This window comes from Grammomys surdaster, unplaced genomic scaffold, assembly GCF_004785775.1.
Source record: "Grammomys surdaster isolate TR1022 unplaced genomic scaffold, NIH_TR_1.0 126546, whole genome shotgun sequence".
NCBI lineage: Eukaryota > Metazoa > Chordata > Mammalia > Rodentia > Muridae > Grammomys > Grammomys surdaster.
The window spans coordinates 4,213,718-4,230,255 of record NW_021621338.1 but is presented as its reverse complement, the minus strand read 5'-3'; the positions used below and the strand labels follow the sequence as shown (position 1 = coordinate 4,230,255).

Sequence of the window (16,538 nt, the reverse complement as noted above, 5' to 3'; positions counted from 1 at the left end):
AACCTGACTACTTTATCAATAGACCCAGTTCAGATGCCGTTCTCTGCTGTGTGTCATGACAATGTATGAGAGGCATGCAGACTTGTATGAGTTGGAAGCTCACCTAGCCTTCATAGTGAGTTTCAAGCCAGGGAAGGCTACAGAACAAGACTTTGTATTTATTTATTTATTTATTTATTTATTTATTTATTTATTTATTTATTCGAGACAGGGTTTCTCTGTATAGCCCTGGCTGTCCTGGAACTCACTCTGTAGACCAGGCTGGCCTCAAACTCAGAAATCCACCTGCCTCTGCCTCCCAAGTGCTGGGGCTAAAGGCCTGTGCCACCACTGTCCGGCTAAGACTTTGTTTTTAAAATAAAAGAAATTTAAAAATATCACTGTCTATCACCTGGGCTATCTCCTCATGGCTCACCCTGCCTCCCACCCTTTTTTAGACAGAGTCTCACTGAACCTGGAGCTCTTTTGGTTAGATGGGCAGGCCAGCAAAGCCAGAGGATCTGCCTGTGTCTACCCGCACAGTGCTCAGATTATAGCAGCATACCACTATGGCCAGCTGTTATATGTGAAGAAAGTACTTTACACATAGCTATTTCCCCAGTCCTCAGAGTAACCCCTCCACACCCTTTTAAGAGCTTCTCTGTGCTAAGACCTCCCATCAATACCAACAGCATTTAGAAAAACTCTCAATCCCACAAGGGATACAAGGCCTGTGGCATCTGCCCATCACTACCTTCCTGCCCTCGTTACTTTTCCTACACTCTTTTCTTACTACATAGTCTAAGCTGGCTTCAAATTCACAATCCTGCTTCCGACTACCTAGTGATAGAGTTACATGCATGAGTCACCGTATATAGGAAGACATGGCTGTGCCTTCTAACTTTGCTTCATGTAAACTGGCTTCCTCACAGCACGGCAGGCATGCTTTCATTTCCTCACCAGGGCCTTTGAAGACTGTCCTCTCTACCTGGGTATTTCCCTCAGGTAACTGCACTGCACACTCTAATGCCTCTAAATGTGAGCTCAAATGAACCTTCCAGGTAAGGGCCTACCCTGACCGTCCAGCCTAGTACTTATAAAACCCTTTTCTCTGCTGTTTTTATTCCAGGGCACTTTTAAAATCACCTTTCTCCCCAGTTTATTTAGTTATCTTACTCTGTGAGGTTGGTTCTTGCTATGTTGCGCAGGCTGGTCAGGGATGCTGCTGAGAATGTGATCCTCCTGCCTCAGGTCTTCAGCTGCTGCCGTTCCACTCAGCTTCAGTTCATTTATTTTAATAGGTTTTTTAGCCAGAAACTCTGTGGCAGGCACAGTTCACTCTCTAGTGCTTCAAACAGTATCTAGTACACAGGAAGGGCGTGTGTGTGTGTGTGCATGCGTGCGTATCAAAATAAAATATGGGCTAGGTGGTGCTGGTGCACACCTTTAACGCCAGCTCTCAGGAGGTAGAGGCAAGTAGATATCTTGAGTTCAAGGCCAACCTGGACTACAGAGTGCATTCCAGGAAGCTACATAGAAATACTCTGTCTCAAAAAAAAAATTATATATATATATATATATATATATATATATATATATATATAGAGAGAGAGAGAGAGAGAGAGAGAGAGAGAGAGAGCTGGAAATTAAGGAGGGTCTTAGAGAAATCTTTCTTTTGCTGAGATATAACTCCTTATAAAATACAGATAATCACACTCATCCTTCATTTCTTACAATCTTTAATTAAGGAAGGACAGAAAGTACCTTTCTTCCCCCTCCCATCAGCTGGGGACTGAACCCAGAACCCCTCACACATAGGCAGCAAGCCCTCATCATTGAGCCATACCAAGAGAAGTCTCCTCTTTTACTGGATGGAGAAATCATGGACCTGGAAGCTTGCCTCAGTCAAGCTTCCTAATACACATGCAGTTAGATTCTAACTAATGTGTCTACCAAACATCCTTTCAGGTAAACTCTAACTAATGGGACTGTCAAACACTGTTTTCTGGTAAATGCCCAGTCTCCATAAAGATCCCTTCTTTCAAAGCAGCTAAGACTCAATATACACTGACACTGCATTAAATATTAAAACGACTGTATTCTTAAAGCACCTTAATTTACCTCTGTTTAGCCCCACTCTTCTCTGTATCAGCTCCACTGGCCTTGCCTTGAAAGGTATAAACAATTCTCTAAACCAGGATTTTGTGTGAATAGGGCACTGGGTTTCCAGTGTTAGAGAAGCTAGAAAAGGGCCCAAGCCTCCCAACCTCTTACCTTGGGAGCTTCAGGTAGAGTGAGGCACATTTTTCACTAAGTGTTTACAAACAGAATTTATATATGTGTGTGTATACATTCATATAAATATATACATATGTACACATATATGTACATATATATGTAAATGTACACTACTTACACACAGACACACACACATACCACTCATGGAAGGAAAGTGGGCTAAGGGCTGAGGAACCCCTCAACAATAGGGGTGATGACATTTATCCCCACGGGATAGAGCTGAAATAGAGACCAATGTAATTCAGGCAAAAATAGCCAGGCAGATTACAGGAGATCTAGAAAGGAAGAGATCCAGCAAGGCAGAGGTGCTTTTTTTTCCCCTAAGGCCTGGGTGGATGGCATGGTCCTGGGGTTAAGGGCTCATTACTAGAAGAAAGATCCTTGCATGCGGAAAGGAAGGGATTTTCTCTGGCACCAACAGTGATGAAGTTTACTGATTCAAGTCATCATGAATCTAGGGAAAGGAAGGAGCTTTAATAAGAAAATCTCTTCTAGTTTCTCACTTGCAGGGGAGTTGGCAGCTTAGCACTCTTTCTCAGTCTCTTCAGCGCTTCGCTGAGCTAGTAGCTTGGGTAGGAGAATAAGGAAGACTTGGCAACAGTAGGACAGTGAAGGCTAGAGTGACCCCAGGCATCTGGGGTCATGTGCTGTGGGTTGGCCTCAGGAGGTGGATGAGCTTCCTGCAGTGTCTGGCAGAGGCAGGCCTGCTGCTGCTATTTGGCAGTAACTGATTCCCCAGAGAGAGCAAGGCTAACTTCTCACTGGCACCCAGTGACACCAGCACCTGCAGGTAAAGCAAATGACAGAACATGGCAGAGGGGTAAGAAATGGCTGGTATATGCAAGAGAGTCCCCTCTAGCTGAGAAAAGCAAACTGGGCCTTTAATAGATTTGGAATAGACTGGTCAAGACAAGAAGTCTCAAGGGCTATGACTCAACAACACCCAGGTACTTATTTCTACTCTCTTTGGGTACTGGCCATAAAAGCAATGCACCAGGTGACCCATTCTCCTATCCCCAGTAAGGAGCTAAGGAAAGCAGCAATGACAGACAGTAAGCCAGACCCCCCTGCTTCCCAGTGGGTCCTTCATTTCCTACCATTTCATTGTTTCCTCACATGGACTGCCAGAAAGTCTTTTAGTCCAGTACCATCCCATCAAATACCTGCGGTTCTAATGATATCATACCGACCAGTTCTACCCTGTGACAGCTCAGATGTGTGAATCCCACTGGGTTCTTTATAGATTCAACATTAAGTAGAAGCAAAACAAAGTCATATTTGATGAGAATAGGCTCTAGACCCAGACTTAGGAGTTCAAAAGCCCTGTTCCTCCTGGGAGCTTGTAACTTTGACACGTTACTAGTTATGCTTCAGTTTCCTGCAACATGAGGGGACTAATAGCTTAATCTAGACAATAAAGGTAAAATGCTGAGCTCTGTGGTACAGCTTTGCAGCCTCAGTATCTTCTGGTTTTCCTTATCTCCCTTCCATTTTGTGTCTGGGAGCGATAAGTTATGACTCTTGGGGTCTCAGACATGCCCTAGCCCACTGGAACCTTCCAGATCCCTGCCCTTCTCTAGGGCACATTAGGAAACTCATCTCCTATGCATTGTCTTTGAGTTTCTTACACCCAGATAGGAAATATTTTGCATTTCTAGGTATCCTGTGTCCTCACAAACTACACTAAGGAAATGTTATGTTATCAGGGCCTTTGATCATCATGGCTAATAAGTCCCCTGGCTTTACCTGATGAATACAGGGCTCCTGTCGGAGGCTCCGAAGGGCAATGAGGGCAGCCTCTTTGACAGTTGGCTGAGGGTCTCCACATGCCATTTCTAGGAGCCGCTGGGGTACTTGGCACTTTAATAGTTCCTTGCTCAATCCTTCAGGTCCCAGATTGCCTAGAGCTGATGCGGCATTGCGCCGGATACCATCCTGGGCATCTCCAAGCAGCTGGGTCATACTGGGCACTGCAGCTGCCAAGGCAGGTCCCAGAGGACCAGCCTGGTAGGCTGCATTGCCCACAGCAAAGCTGGCACTACGTCGTACAGCAGGGTCCTTGTCTCTAAGCCCTAGCAGCAGAAGGTTGAGCAGTCCCGACTGGCTCTGTAGTGCCCCACGTAGGGCCATGCTGTGCTGCAATAAATGTCCCAGGAGCCCATAAGTACGGACCCGCACAGTGTTTTCTGAGTGGCCTAGGAGGCTGCGCAGCGGCCGATAGGATTCATCAGTGCCAGACAGGAGCTCTTGGATAAAGGACAAGTGGCTGGGGGATAGAATCCGGGCGGTGTGTGTCAGCAGGGACAGGAGGTCAGAGATTATGAGGGGCTGGTCACTCTGGAGAACAACAGAGAGGAATGAGATGATGGCTCTAGAAGAGGTGGCCACTGTGTTCACAAACTGCTTGAGAGAGGTGGGATCCATGAGGGCCAGGCGTGTAAGGAGGCCAATGGGCAGCTCTGCTTGTAACAATGGAAGGTGGTGGCAGCAGACCTGGAAGAAATGAGAGTTCAGGTGAAGGAGTTCAGAAGAGGGAGAGGTATACTGTAATGGCAAAGGAGAGCCAAAGGCTGGCAGACAGAAATGCCAAGCCAAAGAAAGAAACCTCTGAGGTAACTGCCCTCATGGATCCCACCTCTCTCAAGCAGTTTGTGAACACAGTGGCCACCTCTTCTAGAGCCATCATCTCATTCCTCTCTGTTGTTCTCCTGAGTGACCAGCCCCTCATAATCTCTGACCTCCTGTCCCTGCCCCATAGCATAAAACATGAAGCCCACTTGGAGCCCAACAACAGATCCTTTCTACACTTACACCTGGCTCTGCAAAAGCACAATTTCTGCCTCCAAAGATCCAAGGTATAACGCTAAAGAGTGCCAGGGCAGTAATTCCTGACCAAGTAGCGGGGCTCTAGTACCTGGCCTCTCTACTGAGTTCCAATAGAACCAGATGAGAGACCAATGAACAGGGGGAGTCATTAACTCAGATCCAGCTGCATGTCCATGTCTGAGTCTGAGTGCTGCCTCCACTCTAACACTTTTGTCAACCTAGATGCCCTACTCTTTGAGGGCCTAACCCTAGAGCTATCAGGATGTGAGTCAGAGGACACAATGTTGGCCATCTTCCTTTCCCACCTTCATACCTGGAAAACTCCCCCACGTACCTGCAGCAGATAGACTGAAACTTCCGAGGCCCTGAGTTCAGCCAAGATACCTACGAGGAGGTCAGCATCCACATCCAGGGCGAAAGGGAAGCAGAGCAGCTTGCACACAGAGAGCACCACACCGGGGAGAAACTCAGGCCCCTGAGGCCTAGGAATGGGGGACAACAGATTCACCTTTTAAGATGCTGCCTTCCTTTCTTCACATTTGCTCCCACAGCTCTACTTTCCCAGCCTCAGCAACTCTTAGGATCCAGCCTAAGACTCTTGGGATCCTTGCCCCACCCCTCACTTTCTACTCCTCTCCTGCCCTCCCTTCCTCCTCGCCTTAGAGCCTGACTCTGCTGTTTTTCCAGTTTAGACTCACGCCTGGCTCAGGTGGTGCAAGAAGCTGGGTGAAAGCAGGTGCTTCAGGGTCAGCATGAGGACACTGCCATGCTGGGACAGGTGGCTCAGGCATAACTGGGGCTCCTGGGTGAAGATGACCATGGCCAGGCTCAGCAAGGCTGCCATGCCTGAAAACAACAGAGAATTCAGACCTAGCAAGCGTCCCAGATGACCCTGATCACCCAAGGCTCCTATAACCTGTCTGGCCCTTTCAGTCCCCCATTGGTGAGCAGCTACCTTATCGTCCCTGACACACTCTGCACACAATAAAAGCAATTAACTGTAGGATAACCCAGTTCTAAGCAGCTTCCTTTCAAAAAGGAACCTGTGCAAACAGAGCTTAAGAGAAAGACACCTTGGGGTGAAATCAGTGTCCAGTCTGGCTCTAGGCTGGATGGACTTGATAGTGACAGGTCATCTTCCTGGGCAGACACTTCCTCGGGCAACCTCAGAGCCATGGAAAAGCGGTGCCATAGAATGGTCCACACCTCTGAACCAGCCACATCCCTAATCAGGCCAGGTTTCCCCTGTTGGAGAGGAAGACGTGTAGAAGGCAGGGGTCCAAATGCCTTTTGTTAAATTTCTGTCCCAGACACAGAGTCACAGAAACCATTCCATTGGTGTACCCACCTAATATTTCTGTATTTTCCTTCCTTTCCTTTCACAGTTCCCCTTTATCTTTCCTCCCTCCCTCTTTCTCTTCCTTCTTTTTAGAAAATAGCATCTCATCTGGGCAGGCAGATCTGAGGCCCTTCTGGTCTACAGAGTAGCTGGGCAGACAGACCTCTGAGTCCAGCCTTGTCTAAAGAGTGGCTGGGCAGGCAGATCTCTGAGTTTAGTTGGGTCTACAGAGTGAGTACCAGTACAGTCAAGGCTACACAGAAAAACCCTATCACCCCAAAACCCCAAACCAAAACCAAACAAAGAAAAGAAAAATTCTTTATGTATTATATATAATATTCACTGTGCGTTGAGGCTGCCCTCAAACTTAGGGTCCTCCTGCCTTCAGGCTGCTCTCAAACCCTAGGATTGTAAGTCCACTACCACACCTAGCTTATGTTCCTTTGCAATTATAACTTAACCAGACTTCTCAACCTATGTATGTGCCTACTGAAAACCAGGAAACTAGCCTGTTCAGGTGTCAAGGCCAAGTTGTGTACAAGGATTATTAAAAAAAAAAATCCTTTTTCCATTGAAACAGGATCTTATGTACCTTAGGCTAGCCTCGAGTTACTATATGGCCAAGGCTGGCCTAGAACTTGTTGATCCTCCTACCTTTGAGTGAAGAAAAAATTTCATCTAAAAAACAATAATAAGAAAAACCCCACAAGCTCTAAACCCCAGAGAAGCTGCTTTTTTTCCCACTGGATTCCTAGGGATGCAGCTGGCAGCTCACTTCTGTCTGTTGAGGGCAGGGGCCATTTTCAGGCTAGTACAGTTAACAGCAGAATGAGAAGACTGGCAAGCTTCTTCATTTCTACATCCTAGTGACTCTAAACTCCACCTAGAGAGTTTAACTCCAAACTCTCTTTGCTTCTTCTCAGTCTCATGGCACACCTGTACCTGTGTAAGGAGCTGAAGCAGAAGAACGAGGAGGCCATCATAGAAGCCACAACTACATGGTGGAGTCAGTCGGACCTATTGGAGAGAGGCAAGAAGAACAGAGATGTTCAAGAAGGATGAGGTAGGTACCCAGACCAGGCTCCCAGCACCTCGGTGAGTAGAAAAAAAAACTCTTTCTTGGCCTGGCAGAATGGGACAAGTTTTAGATTTAGGAAACTTGGGTTTTGCCTATTCCTTCATCATGTTCCTAAAGACATAGTCGAGTAAGATAAGCTTTTGGGTCCAAAAACAATTCTAGTTTAGGAAGATGTTTGCTAAACAAGAAGTTGTTTACACAGTTGAATGTGCTTAACAGCACCTCTTAGAGGCAGAGACATATTCAACAGGGCTAGAATGTAGTTCGATGGTAGAACATTTGCCAAGGTTGTGCCAGGCCCTGAATTCAATCTCCAGCACTCCAAAAGAAGTGGATTAAAAATCTAAAGTCAGACAAGGAAAGGTGGCAGTAGAAAGGCAGGACACCCTAAGATGTGCAGAGCGCAGCATAGAGAGGTATGTAGGCATAAAAGTTCACAGTGAATTCCAGAAGTGAATGACAAGGCTTTGGAGCCCACTGGCATCAGATAGGCCATGACAGTCTACATCGGTCTACAGAGTCTGAAGCTTTTCCTATAAGCAGTGGGAAGCCAATAAAGACTTGCACAGAATGACTTTTGTTCCTGAATTAGCAATATTTTGTAAAATCTCATATCCACTGCTTTATTCTCAGAATTTAGAATAGAGCAAAACACTTAACATATGGTTCTGTGTTCAAAAACCACTGATTGAATGGATAGCACTATTTTCCCCTTAGAAGGCTCACTTTGGTGGCAACGAAGAGAACAAATAATAAGGGAGGAACCCTTGAGTCGGCAAGAGACTAGAGAGAGAACACACGCATAAAGCCAGTGGTCAGTGAGGTGCCACAGAGCGACAAGATGGAGTCAACCCCAAAGCAGAATGCTGGACCTGGGGAGCCATCTAAGGGGGTGACAGAGGAAGAACTTCTGTGTGAATGTTAGTGCTTTAGCTAGTGATATGATCCCTCTGAAGGTCAACTTCATCAAGGACAAGCAGGTGACTATTACTACATTTGCTGTGTCTAATCTTCCAAGTGTGTTGTGGGAGATGTCATATATAAGTTATAAAGTGCAGTAAGTTCTACAAGGATGACAATTATATAAATACGAAGTCTATCCTTTTTCCAAAAAGAAGGAAGAGTTCAAAAGGGGTCAGGAAATGGTGGCACACACCTTCAACCACAGAACTCAGGAGGCAGAGGCAGGAAAATCTCTGTGAGTTCAAGGCCAGTGTGGGCCACAAAGTGAGTTCCAGGACAGCCAGGGCTACATAGAGAAACCTTGTCTCAAAAACCAAAAACCAAAAACCAAAAACCAAAACGCAACCCAGACCAAAACAAAGAAGTCCAAAGGGCCTGAAAGGGAAAAGAAAAAAGCAAAACAGGAGTCTGAGTTCCTGAAGGACACACGGCTCCATGTTAGTTACGGAGAAAGAGCAGGACATTGCAGTAGGAGATATTTGATTAAAGAAAGTATCAGGAAGGACTTCAGCAGCAGGAGCATGAGCCCTTGGAGGAGACCAGAGCAGGCAGGGAACCTCTCACCCCAGGTACCTGGGCAGCTTCTTTTACTTCCCCCTTCCCTGCCTCCATCTTTGGAAGTTCTGTATCAGAAAAGAAGCACCGACCAGCCCAGGCCCAGAGCAACCCACTGTCTGGAGGCTTCTTGACTCCTTTTCCATTCTGTAGTTTCCTTCAGGATGACCAGATATGGTCTGTCCTCAGGAGGGCTGCCCTGGTGCTGGACTCAAGAAACACGTCTGGGCCTTCCCAGTGCCTTACCTCTGCAGGGGCAGACAAGGCATGTGCAGCTGCAGCAATCCATTCCTGGGGCTGGAGGTCAAAGGTCACCCCTTGCTGACCAAGCTGTCCTAAGAGACAGGCTGCTGCATTCTGTGAGAAAGATAGAGGAAAAGGAGGGACATCTGAGCCGAATGGTGTTTGGGACATGTAGAAGATGCTTGCTGAAATAGCTGTGAATAGAAGGATGGCTGCTTGCTCCCAAGAGGGTCAGATGAAGGGCAGACGATGAGAGAAGGCCAAGAACTCACCACAAGAGAGACGACGTGTGAGTGGGTAAAGAGAGTAGCAACTTCACTGCCCAGCTTCTCCATCCTGGAAGAGAGATGCATCGGAGGTTACTATGGGCTAGGAAGGGTCCTTCCTCTCCCTTGTACTGCATGCTCCACCCACACTGCATGTGGACCTCCAAGGTCGAAAGGTGATGAGAAAGAGAAATGCCAGTCCCTTTTCTAAGAAAAGGCTAAAGGGTGCCATCCTCTGTGTGTCAGAGTCAGCTTTGTGGGAGGAAGACCTGGCTTTATGACTCACCCTGAAGGCAGATCTTGGAGCCGAAAGACAAGAAGAGACAGGAGGTAAAGTGCCACCTCAGTGGACTCTTCCCAGTCTGCTACTTTCACCTGCAGAGGAAACCTGAGCTATCAGAACAACTTCTGGGTGAGATGGGACCACCATGAGACACCCAACCATGTTGGTATCACACTGGCTTACCTTGCCCTGGACTAACATCAGCAGTGACTCCAAGGCCAGGGGCTCTTGCCCCAGAATATGGCACAGGCGCTCACTAATGTAGCAGCAGGAGTAGAGAACCTAGGGAGGTCAGAAGGAGACTGTCAGTGGACAGAACCGCACTGGGCTCCTATGATGGAAGACTCAGCTGAAAAGCAGGCAAGCCTCTCAGTAGAGCTGGCATCCACACATGGGGATTGACACAATTTTGACTGTTAATATGGCTGGAGTAAGAAAAGCCTAAGTAAAGCACACCTTGGAGTGTGTCCAAAGCAGGGAAAACCCGTCCTGAATGTGCATGGCACCATCCCACAGGCTGGGGCCTGCACAGAATGAAAGGGATAAAGAGAAAACCAGACACCACAGCACCATAGGTATTCCTTCTCTCTGCTGCCAGGGTGGCATCACATGAACTGTCCTGCCCTTCTCATCCGGGCCTCTCATGAAACCTTTCTCCTCTATGAGTTCTGGGTGGCCTAGAACTCACCATATAGACCAGGCTAGCAGGCTAGCCTCAAACCCACAGAGATCAGCCTCCCTCTGCCTCCTGAGTGATGGAAATTAAAGGCAAACATCACCATGTCCACTATGGATAATCAATCAATTAATCAATCACTCTCTCCCTCCCTTCCTTCCTCCCTCTCCTATTCCTTTTCCCTCCCGTCCTCCTTCCCTCTCTCCCTCCCTCCTCCCCTCCTTCCTTCCCTCCCTCCTTCCCTCCCTCCCTCTCCCCCCTCTTGCTTTCTCGCTCTCTCTCCTTCCTTCCCTTTCTCCTGCCTCCCCTCCCTTCCCAAAGGTCCTGGGAATCTAAGCTGTGGGAAGGAAGTACCTTGAGAAGGTGAAGGCATAGGATATGGTGCCGTAGACCAGAGATGAGGGATGGCCTCAGTTGGCTGCTGTCCTCAGTTAGCTGGTTGGCCAAATGCCAAGAGACCTATGGAGACATATTCCACTCTATCCCATCTCCCTTATTCCACTTCTGTTCTTCACATTTCTTCAGCTGGCCAGGGCTCTCAGACTCGTGCTGCCCATTTTTGGGTTTACTAGGAATCTCAGGCCCCATTCCATTCCCAGTCTCCATGGCCAGTGGAGAACTGAATCCTGCCCTAGTTTGATTTTAATGGCTCTATCACCTGGGCAGTTACTGCTGAGCCAGGTGGCCAACACTCTGGAATTCCAGCCATACCCTGTTGAATAAGAGGCCCAGACCAGCACAGGGATGTCTGTGTTTGGAAATACTCAACATTATTTTTTGGTCTCTCAGAAGAAACTGTGGTGAGCCTTCCCAATTCCCATGTTGCAGGAAGAAAGGAAGAATCTGTATTTCAGACCTGCTCCTTGGCATCCCAACAGCTGGGCAGCCCCACAGGGGCAGTACACATGGCTGCCAGAGCAGAAGAGATGGCTCCAGGTACATCTTCACTCTGCTCCCGCAGTGGCTGGCTCACTTGTGGTGCTCCTGTGGAGAAAGGCAAGGTGTACTGGTAAGGTCTGGTTGTTTCTCACACATTCAATTTTTTAGGATATTTTTGCCGTGTCTTGCTTTGCTTTGTTTTTGTTTTGGTTTAGTTTTTGGGGGCAGGGTCTCAGTATGTCCCAGGCAAGCCTTAAACTATGAAGCTGAAGATAACTTTGAACTTGATCCTCTTGTATCTACCTCCAGAGTGTTGGAGTCACGTACCACCAAGCCCAGAGCTTCATGCATGCTAGGCAAGCACTCTACCTAATTTATGTTTTTTGAGCACCTGCAAAGTACCAGGCACCATTCCAGATGATGGAGGTAGGAAGGACAGAGCCAGGCCTACAGAACAAGGAAGTTGGGTCACCTGGTGGTGTGTGGAAAGGAAGTTGTGGAACTGTTAGGCCATGAAGGAGCCCGTCCAACACAGCACGCTGTGTGGTCAACAGGCTGGAGTAAAAGGCCTTGGAGATGGCCCGGCTGTTCCCGTCCACAGCTTCACACAAGACAGCAAAGCACTGAAGGAGAGAAGAGTAGAGTTAGCAGCAGGGCTTCAGAACACTGACTGGACTTTAATGAGAACAGGGACAACCCCAGGAACCTGGGAAAGGGGTTAAGAGCCCTGGAGACAGTTGTCTGACCTAAGACTTCCTCCCAGGAAAAAGCATCAACTGTGTTCCTGTTTGACAGCCTGTCCTTCCCTCACTTTCCCCTCCTACCTCCACACACCCTTTCTGTGTACTGGATTCAGCCCTTGCACAGGCTCTTCCATCTGTCTAACTAATCCTTCTATTTTCTCACCAGCATCTCCCTAGATGACATTTCTAAAATGTGGAACATGGATATAGCAATACAGAAATTCAGGAAGAAGGACGATTATTCCAGATGCCTCATTAAACCCAGTATTCAAATGATGTGACAAATGTTGGCCAGTTACAACTTGCTAGTCAAAACTTTGTCTGGATACTCAGAACTTTCTGACTCGAAAGGAAGAGGAATAGGAAGCTAGAATCTCAGGCTAGAAGAGGGAATGGATCACTAACTGGGGCAGAAAATTAGCCTCCGCTGTGATCCCAACTGCTGGTTTCAACAATGACCTTGGCCACAAGTGCTTGTATCCTCGGGACCCGTGATAACTCAGCTGTCTTCTCATTCAGTCCTCCATTCTCCCGTCCTAACTCAGGGCCTGAGACAGAGAACTTGAGTAGTTCATGAGTCTTAACATAAACAAGGCTGGAGAACACTAGGTGGTCTGCAAGATGCCTCATCTTTTTCGGTTGTTGTGTTGTTTTCATTTGTTTTAGAGACAGGGTCTCACTATGTAGCCCTGGATGTCTCAACTATATGTAGGGACTAGGCTGGCTCTGAACTCAAAGAGATTTGTCTGTCTTTCAAGTGCAGGGATTAAAGGCATGCACTATTATGCTTAGCTTTTTAAATTTTAATTATTTATTTATTTTTGAGACACTTATATTTGTGGCCCTTGATAAATGGCAAATCACTTAATGACTTTGTAATTTAGGTGTGGTGCGCTTTCTAAAATGGCCTATCTCCTTCCCTGCCCCACCCACCCAGCGAAGCCGCTATGCATTCTTGAAATGTTAGCATGCACGCCTTCCTCCTTCACAGCTTGAGGACCTCTATGCAGTGCCAATGGCATCTTGTTCAGTGGCACTTCTGCACTGTATAGAGTTCTGGTGGGCTTTCCACTTTTCCTACTTGACTTTTTGTTTTGCTTTGGTGCTTTGGTGCTTTGGTTTTTTGTTTTGTTTTTTTCAAGACACGATTTCTCTAAGTAGCCTTGGCTGTCTTAGAACTCACTACGTAGACCAGGCTGGCCTTGAACTCAGAGATCTCTGCCTGCCTCTGCCTCCCAAGTGCTGGGACTAAAGACATATGCTATCCTGCCCAGCTCTTCTCAACTATCTTTAGTCTCTTCAAGGTGGAGACTTTCTTGTGTGACATATGATACATGATGAGGATTCTACGTTTGTTGTATTAATGTAATCACAAGACAGGGGCTGAGAGAAATGCAGAAAAAGATAGGAAAGACAGAAATCTGGAGGTGAGAGGAGATTACCATAAGGCTATCCCTTCGAAATGTCTGCTCGGAATCATCTGATTGGGCCAACAGCTTCCCCAACAGGTCCAAAAAGAGGCTGGCAGCCTCCTGAAATACCTGTAGGCTGAGGAAGAATGAACCCATGGCATCTTCCCATCCTTCCACTAAAAGCTTGGATATGAATATGGCAAATGGGTCAGTTCTGGAAAGGTAGGAGATTTCTGCCAAGGAACACATTAGACTGTTTCTCCTTTCAACTCCACTAACACACACACACATACACACATACACACACGCCTACACATACCTACACACACACACACCTCACATACACCACACAACTACACACACACACAAACACACACACCTCATATATACCACACACACACACACCTCACATACACCACACACCTACACACACACACCTCACATACATCATTTAAGCTCCTCTCAGCTGTGTTCACACCTTGATCCTTCCACTGAGGACATCTATGCTGGGTAACTGCTGACTCTTAGAGTCTGATGTCTTGGGGAAAAGCTGCGAGTGTCATAAGGTCCACATGAGGACCAACTAGATTCTGAAGGCTACTGAGCTCATCTCCAACTCTGTCCCACATCCCCACTGCACACTTGGCCTCCTAATGAGGGGAGGAAACGGAGTAGGCATTGAAGTCAGGCGGAGAGCTAGCTTCCGTTCTCCCACCTGTCGCCTGTCTGGCTCCTCTCCAGATTGAAGGTGCACGAAAAGTAGGCCTGAACCACAGCCACCAGGTCCCGTAAGAAGGCCCCATACCAAGGTTGCTGTGAAGAAAGGGGAGAAAGGGCAACATGAGGGATGGTGACCAAGAGCCAAAAAGCATCAACAAAGCATGCAGAGCGCCAATCAAGGTGGAAAGAGATGGAAGGAGGAAGCCAAGAGTGTCAGTTAACCAGTCTGGGGGATGTTGGAGGGGAAGAGGAGCTTTCCATTAAACTTTCCTTTTCAGTTCCTTACCCAAGTCTGACACTTAGCAGCAGAGGGCAGCATCCGTGGTCTGCCTTAGCGCCCCCTCAAACTGGGGAAAGGAGTGGGGGTGTTCTCTGAGCTCAACCACAGCAGGATCCAATGCAGGGAAGTAGAGGTTTGGCCCCAAACATGCTGGGCCTTGATTCTAGCTCTCCCACCTGCCAGTGAAATCAATCTCCCACAAGGCAGTGACTACAGGAGTCAATTTCTGAACTTCAATGTCCTGGTTTAAAAACTGGTAATAAAGCCCAAGTCCCACCTTCTGAGGCAACTATTCTAAATACTGGAAAATTATCCATTTTCTAAAGCTCTGGCTTTCTTTTTGTGTACATGGGCTCAAACTTGCTGTGTTGCCACAAGGCAACCATGGGCTGAAGCTGAGAAGCAGCCCCATTTAGGGTAGGGCTGTCTACTATACTCCCTACAACTTAGACAGCTGTATACCTACCTACTTCACCTACTCTACTGACTGATACTACTTGCTTAGCCCCAGGAGGCATCAGAATTTGCAAATGATGGTCTGGTCATTAGAAAAAGGAAGACAGAAAACAAGAGGCAGTCAGGCCAAACAGATGACAGCTCCAAGAAGAGGAGCCGAGGAAAAGGACCACCTCTCATCTTCAGAGGCTGCTGGGCTGTGTGTACCTGCTGGATACTGCTGCTCTCCTGGCTGTACCTAAGAAGGCTGAGAGGCAGCTCGGGGAGTCCTGCCTCCTGGCAGAAGGAATACAAGAGCACTGAGTCACTGCAGCTGGACAGGAGACTGCTCAGGATGCGGAATGCAGGGAGGAGGTGGGAAGCACCATCCAGGACACCTTTCAGGATCTGAAGGCAGGAGAGAGAGAAGCCAGCATTTGGTATAACTATAGGGAAAAGAAGAAGAGTCACAAATACTGAATGTCTCCGAGAGGGTAGCAGGTGGACTAAGTCTGCATTCCTTCTTAGAGGAGTTGAAAAGCCAGGGAAGAACACAGGCACAGGGGAACTGCACCAGAGATGACTATGGGAGCTCACCAGTGACCAAGGGGCAGGAGACTACAGATCTGTCCACCATGCCTAGTACCATTGTTGTCTGTTCCCTCCCTTGTCCAGCCCTTCACCTTAAAGACCACACACAGGCATGAATCGCATGCACTTGGTCGGGTACATGCACAAGCACACACACACACTTCTGAAAAGTAAAAACAACAGACATGAAACAATGTTATTTAACTCCAGAGAAACAAGACATCATTCAGCTCTAGATCAAGGACTGCCAACATTCCAATGCAGAATTTAGCCCACCACGTGTCTGTGTGCAGCCTGCACTCTAAGGATAGGATCACACTCTAAGATAGTGGGTAGTCTTCAAAAGAGTAACACTGACACCTAATGTCTCATAGTTTGTTGTTGCTGTTCTCAATTTGGTGATTTACTCTCCCATTTCACAATATGCAAAAAAAACTACTTATTTTAAAGTCAGGGAACAGATAGATGTATTTGTATAGATCAGAGCCCAGTCACAGATCAAAAGCTAGATTTCATGAATTCTGATCCAGGGCATCTTATCCCAGAAGCCAAAGACTTTCTGTTTTCCAGGAGACAGGCTATGCTGTGGAGATGGCTCAGTGGGTAAATGCTTGCCCCACAAGCCTGACAACCTTAAGTTGATGTTCAGAATCCATACAAAGATAAAATAGAGAACCAACTCCACAAAGCTGTCCTCTGACCTCTACTCATGTACCACAGCATGTGCCACAAAGTCATTAATAATAATTGGCTAATTTTTTTAAACAGTCGCATGATATTGCCAAGGTTGGCTGCAATCTACCATGCTCAAGAAGCAATCTGCACATGCCTTTAATTTCACCAGAGGTAGGTGGATCTCTTGTGAATTTGGGACTAGCCTGGGAGAGGGACCCTGTCTCAAGAAAAAAAAAAGGTGGTGGGGGAGGAGAAAGAGAGAGAGAGAGAGAGAGAGAGAGAGAGAGAGAGAGAGAG

The 16,538-nt window shown here is 47.3% G+C and overlaps 1 protein-coding gene across 1 annotated transcript in view; it reads right to left on the bottom strand.

The window, feature by feature from the left end:
• Positions 1-2,684: 2,684 nt before the first annotated feature.
• The window catches only part of Stk36 (serine/threonine kinase 36), a 27,257-nt gene continuing 13,403 nt past the window's right edge, over positions 2,685-16,538 (bottom strand). Inside the window, exons 12-27 of the mRNA XM_028760631.1 lie at positions 15,204-15,383; positions 14,256-14,353; positions 13,571-13,676; positions 11,858-12,008; positions 11,363-11,490; positions 10,861-10,965; positions 10,014-10,112; positions 9,834-9,922; positions 9,554-9,617; positions 9,285-9,395; positions 7,385-7,459; positions 6,177-6,348; positions 5,802-5,949; positions 5,438-5,585; positions 4,024-4,770; positions 2,685-3,061 (exon numbers count right to left, since the gene is read on the bottom strand). Coding sequence (XP_028616464.1) covers positions 2,918-3,061; positions 4,024-4,770; positions 5,438-5,585; positions 5,802-5,949; positions 6,177-6,348; positions 7,385-7,459; positions 9,285-9,395; positions 9,554-9,617; positions 9,834-9,922; positions 10,014-10,112; positions 10,861-10,965; positions 11,363-11,490; positions 11,858-12,008; positions 13,571-13,676; positions 14,256-14,353; positions 15,204-15,383 — 2,565 coding nt within the window. The 3' untranslated portion in view covers positions 2,685-2,917. The remainder of the gene's footprint in view (positions 3,062-4,023; positions 4,771-5,437; positions 5,586-5,801; positions 5,950-6,176; positions 6,349-7,384; positions 7,460-9,284; positions 9,396-9,553; positions 9,618-9,833; positions 9,923-10,013; positions 10,113-10,860; positions 10,966-11,362; positions 11,491-11,857; positions 12,009-13,570; positions 13,677-14,255; positions 14,354-15,203; positions 15,384-16,538) is intronic.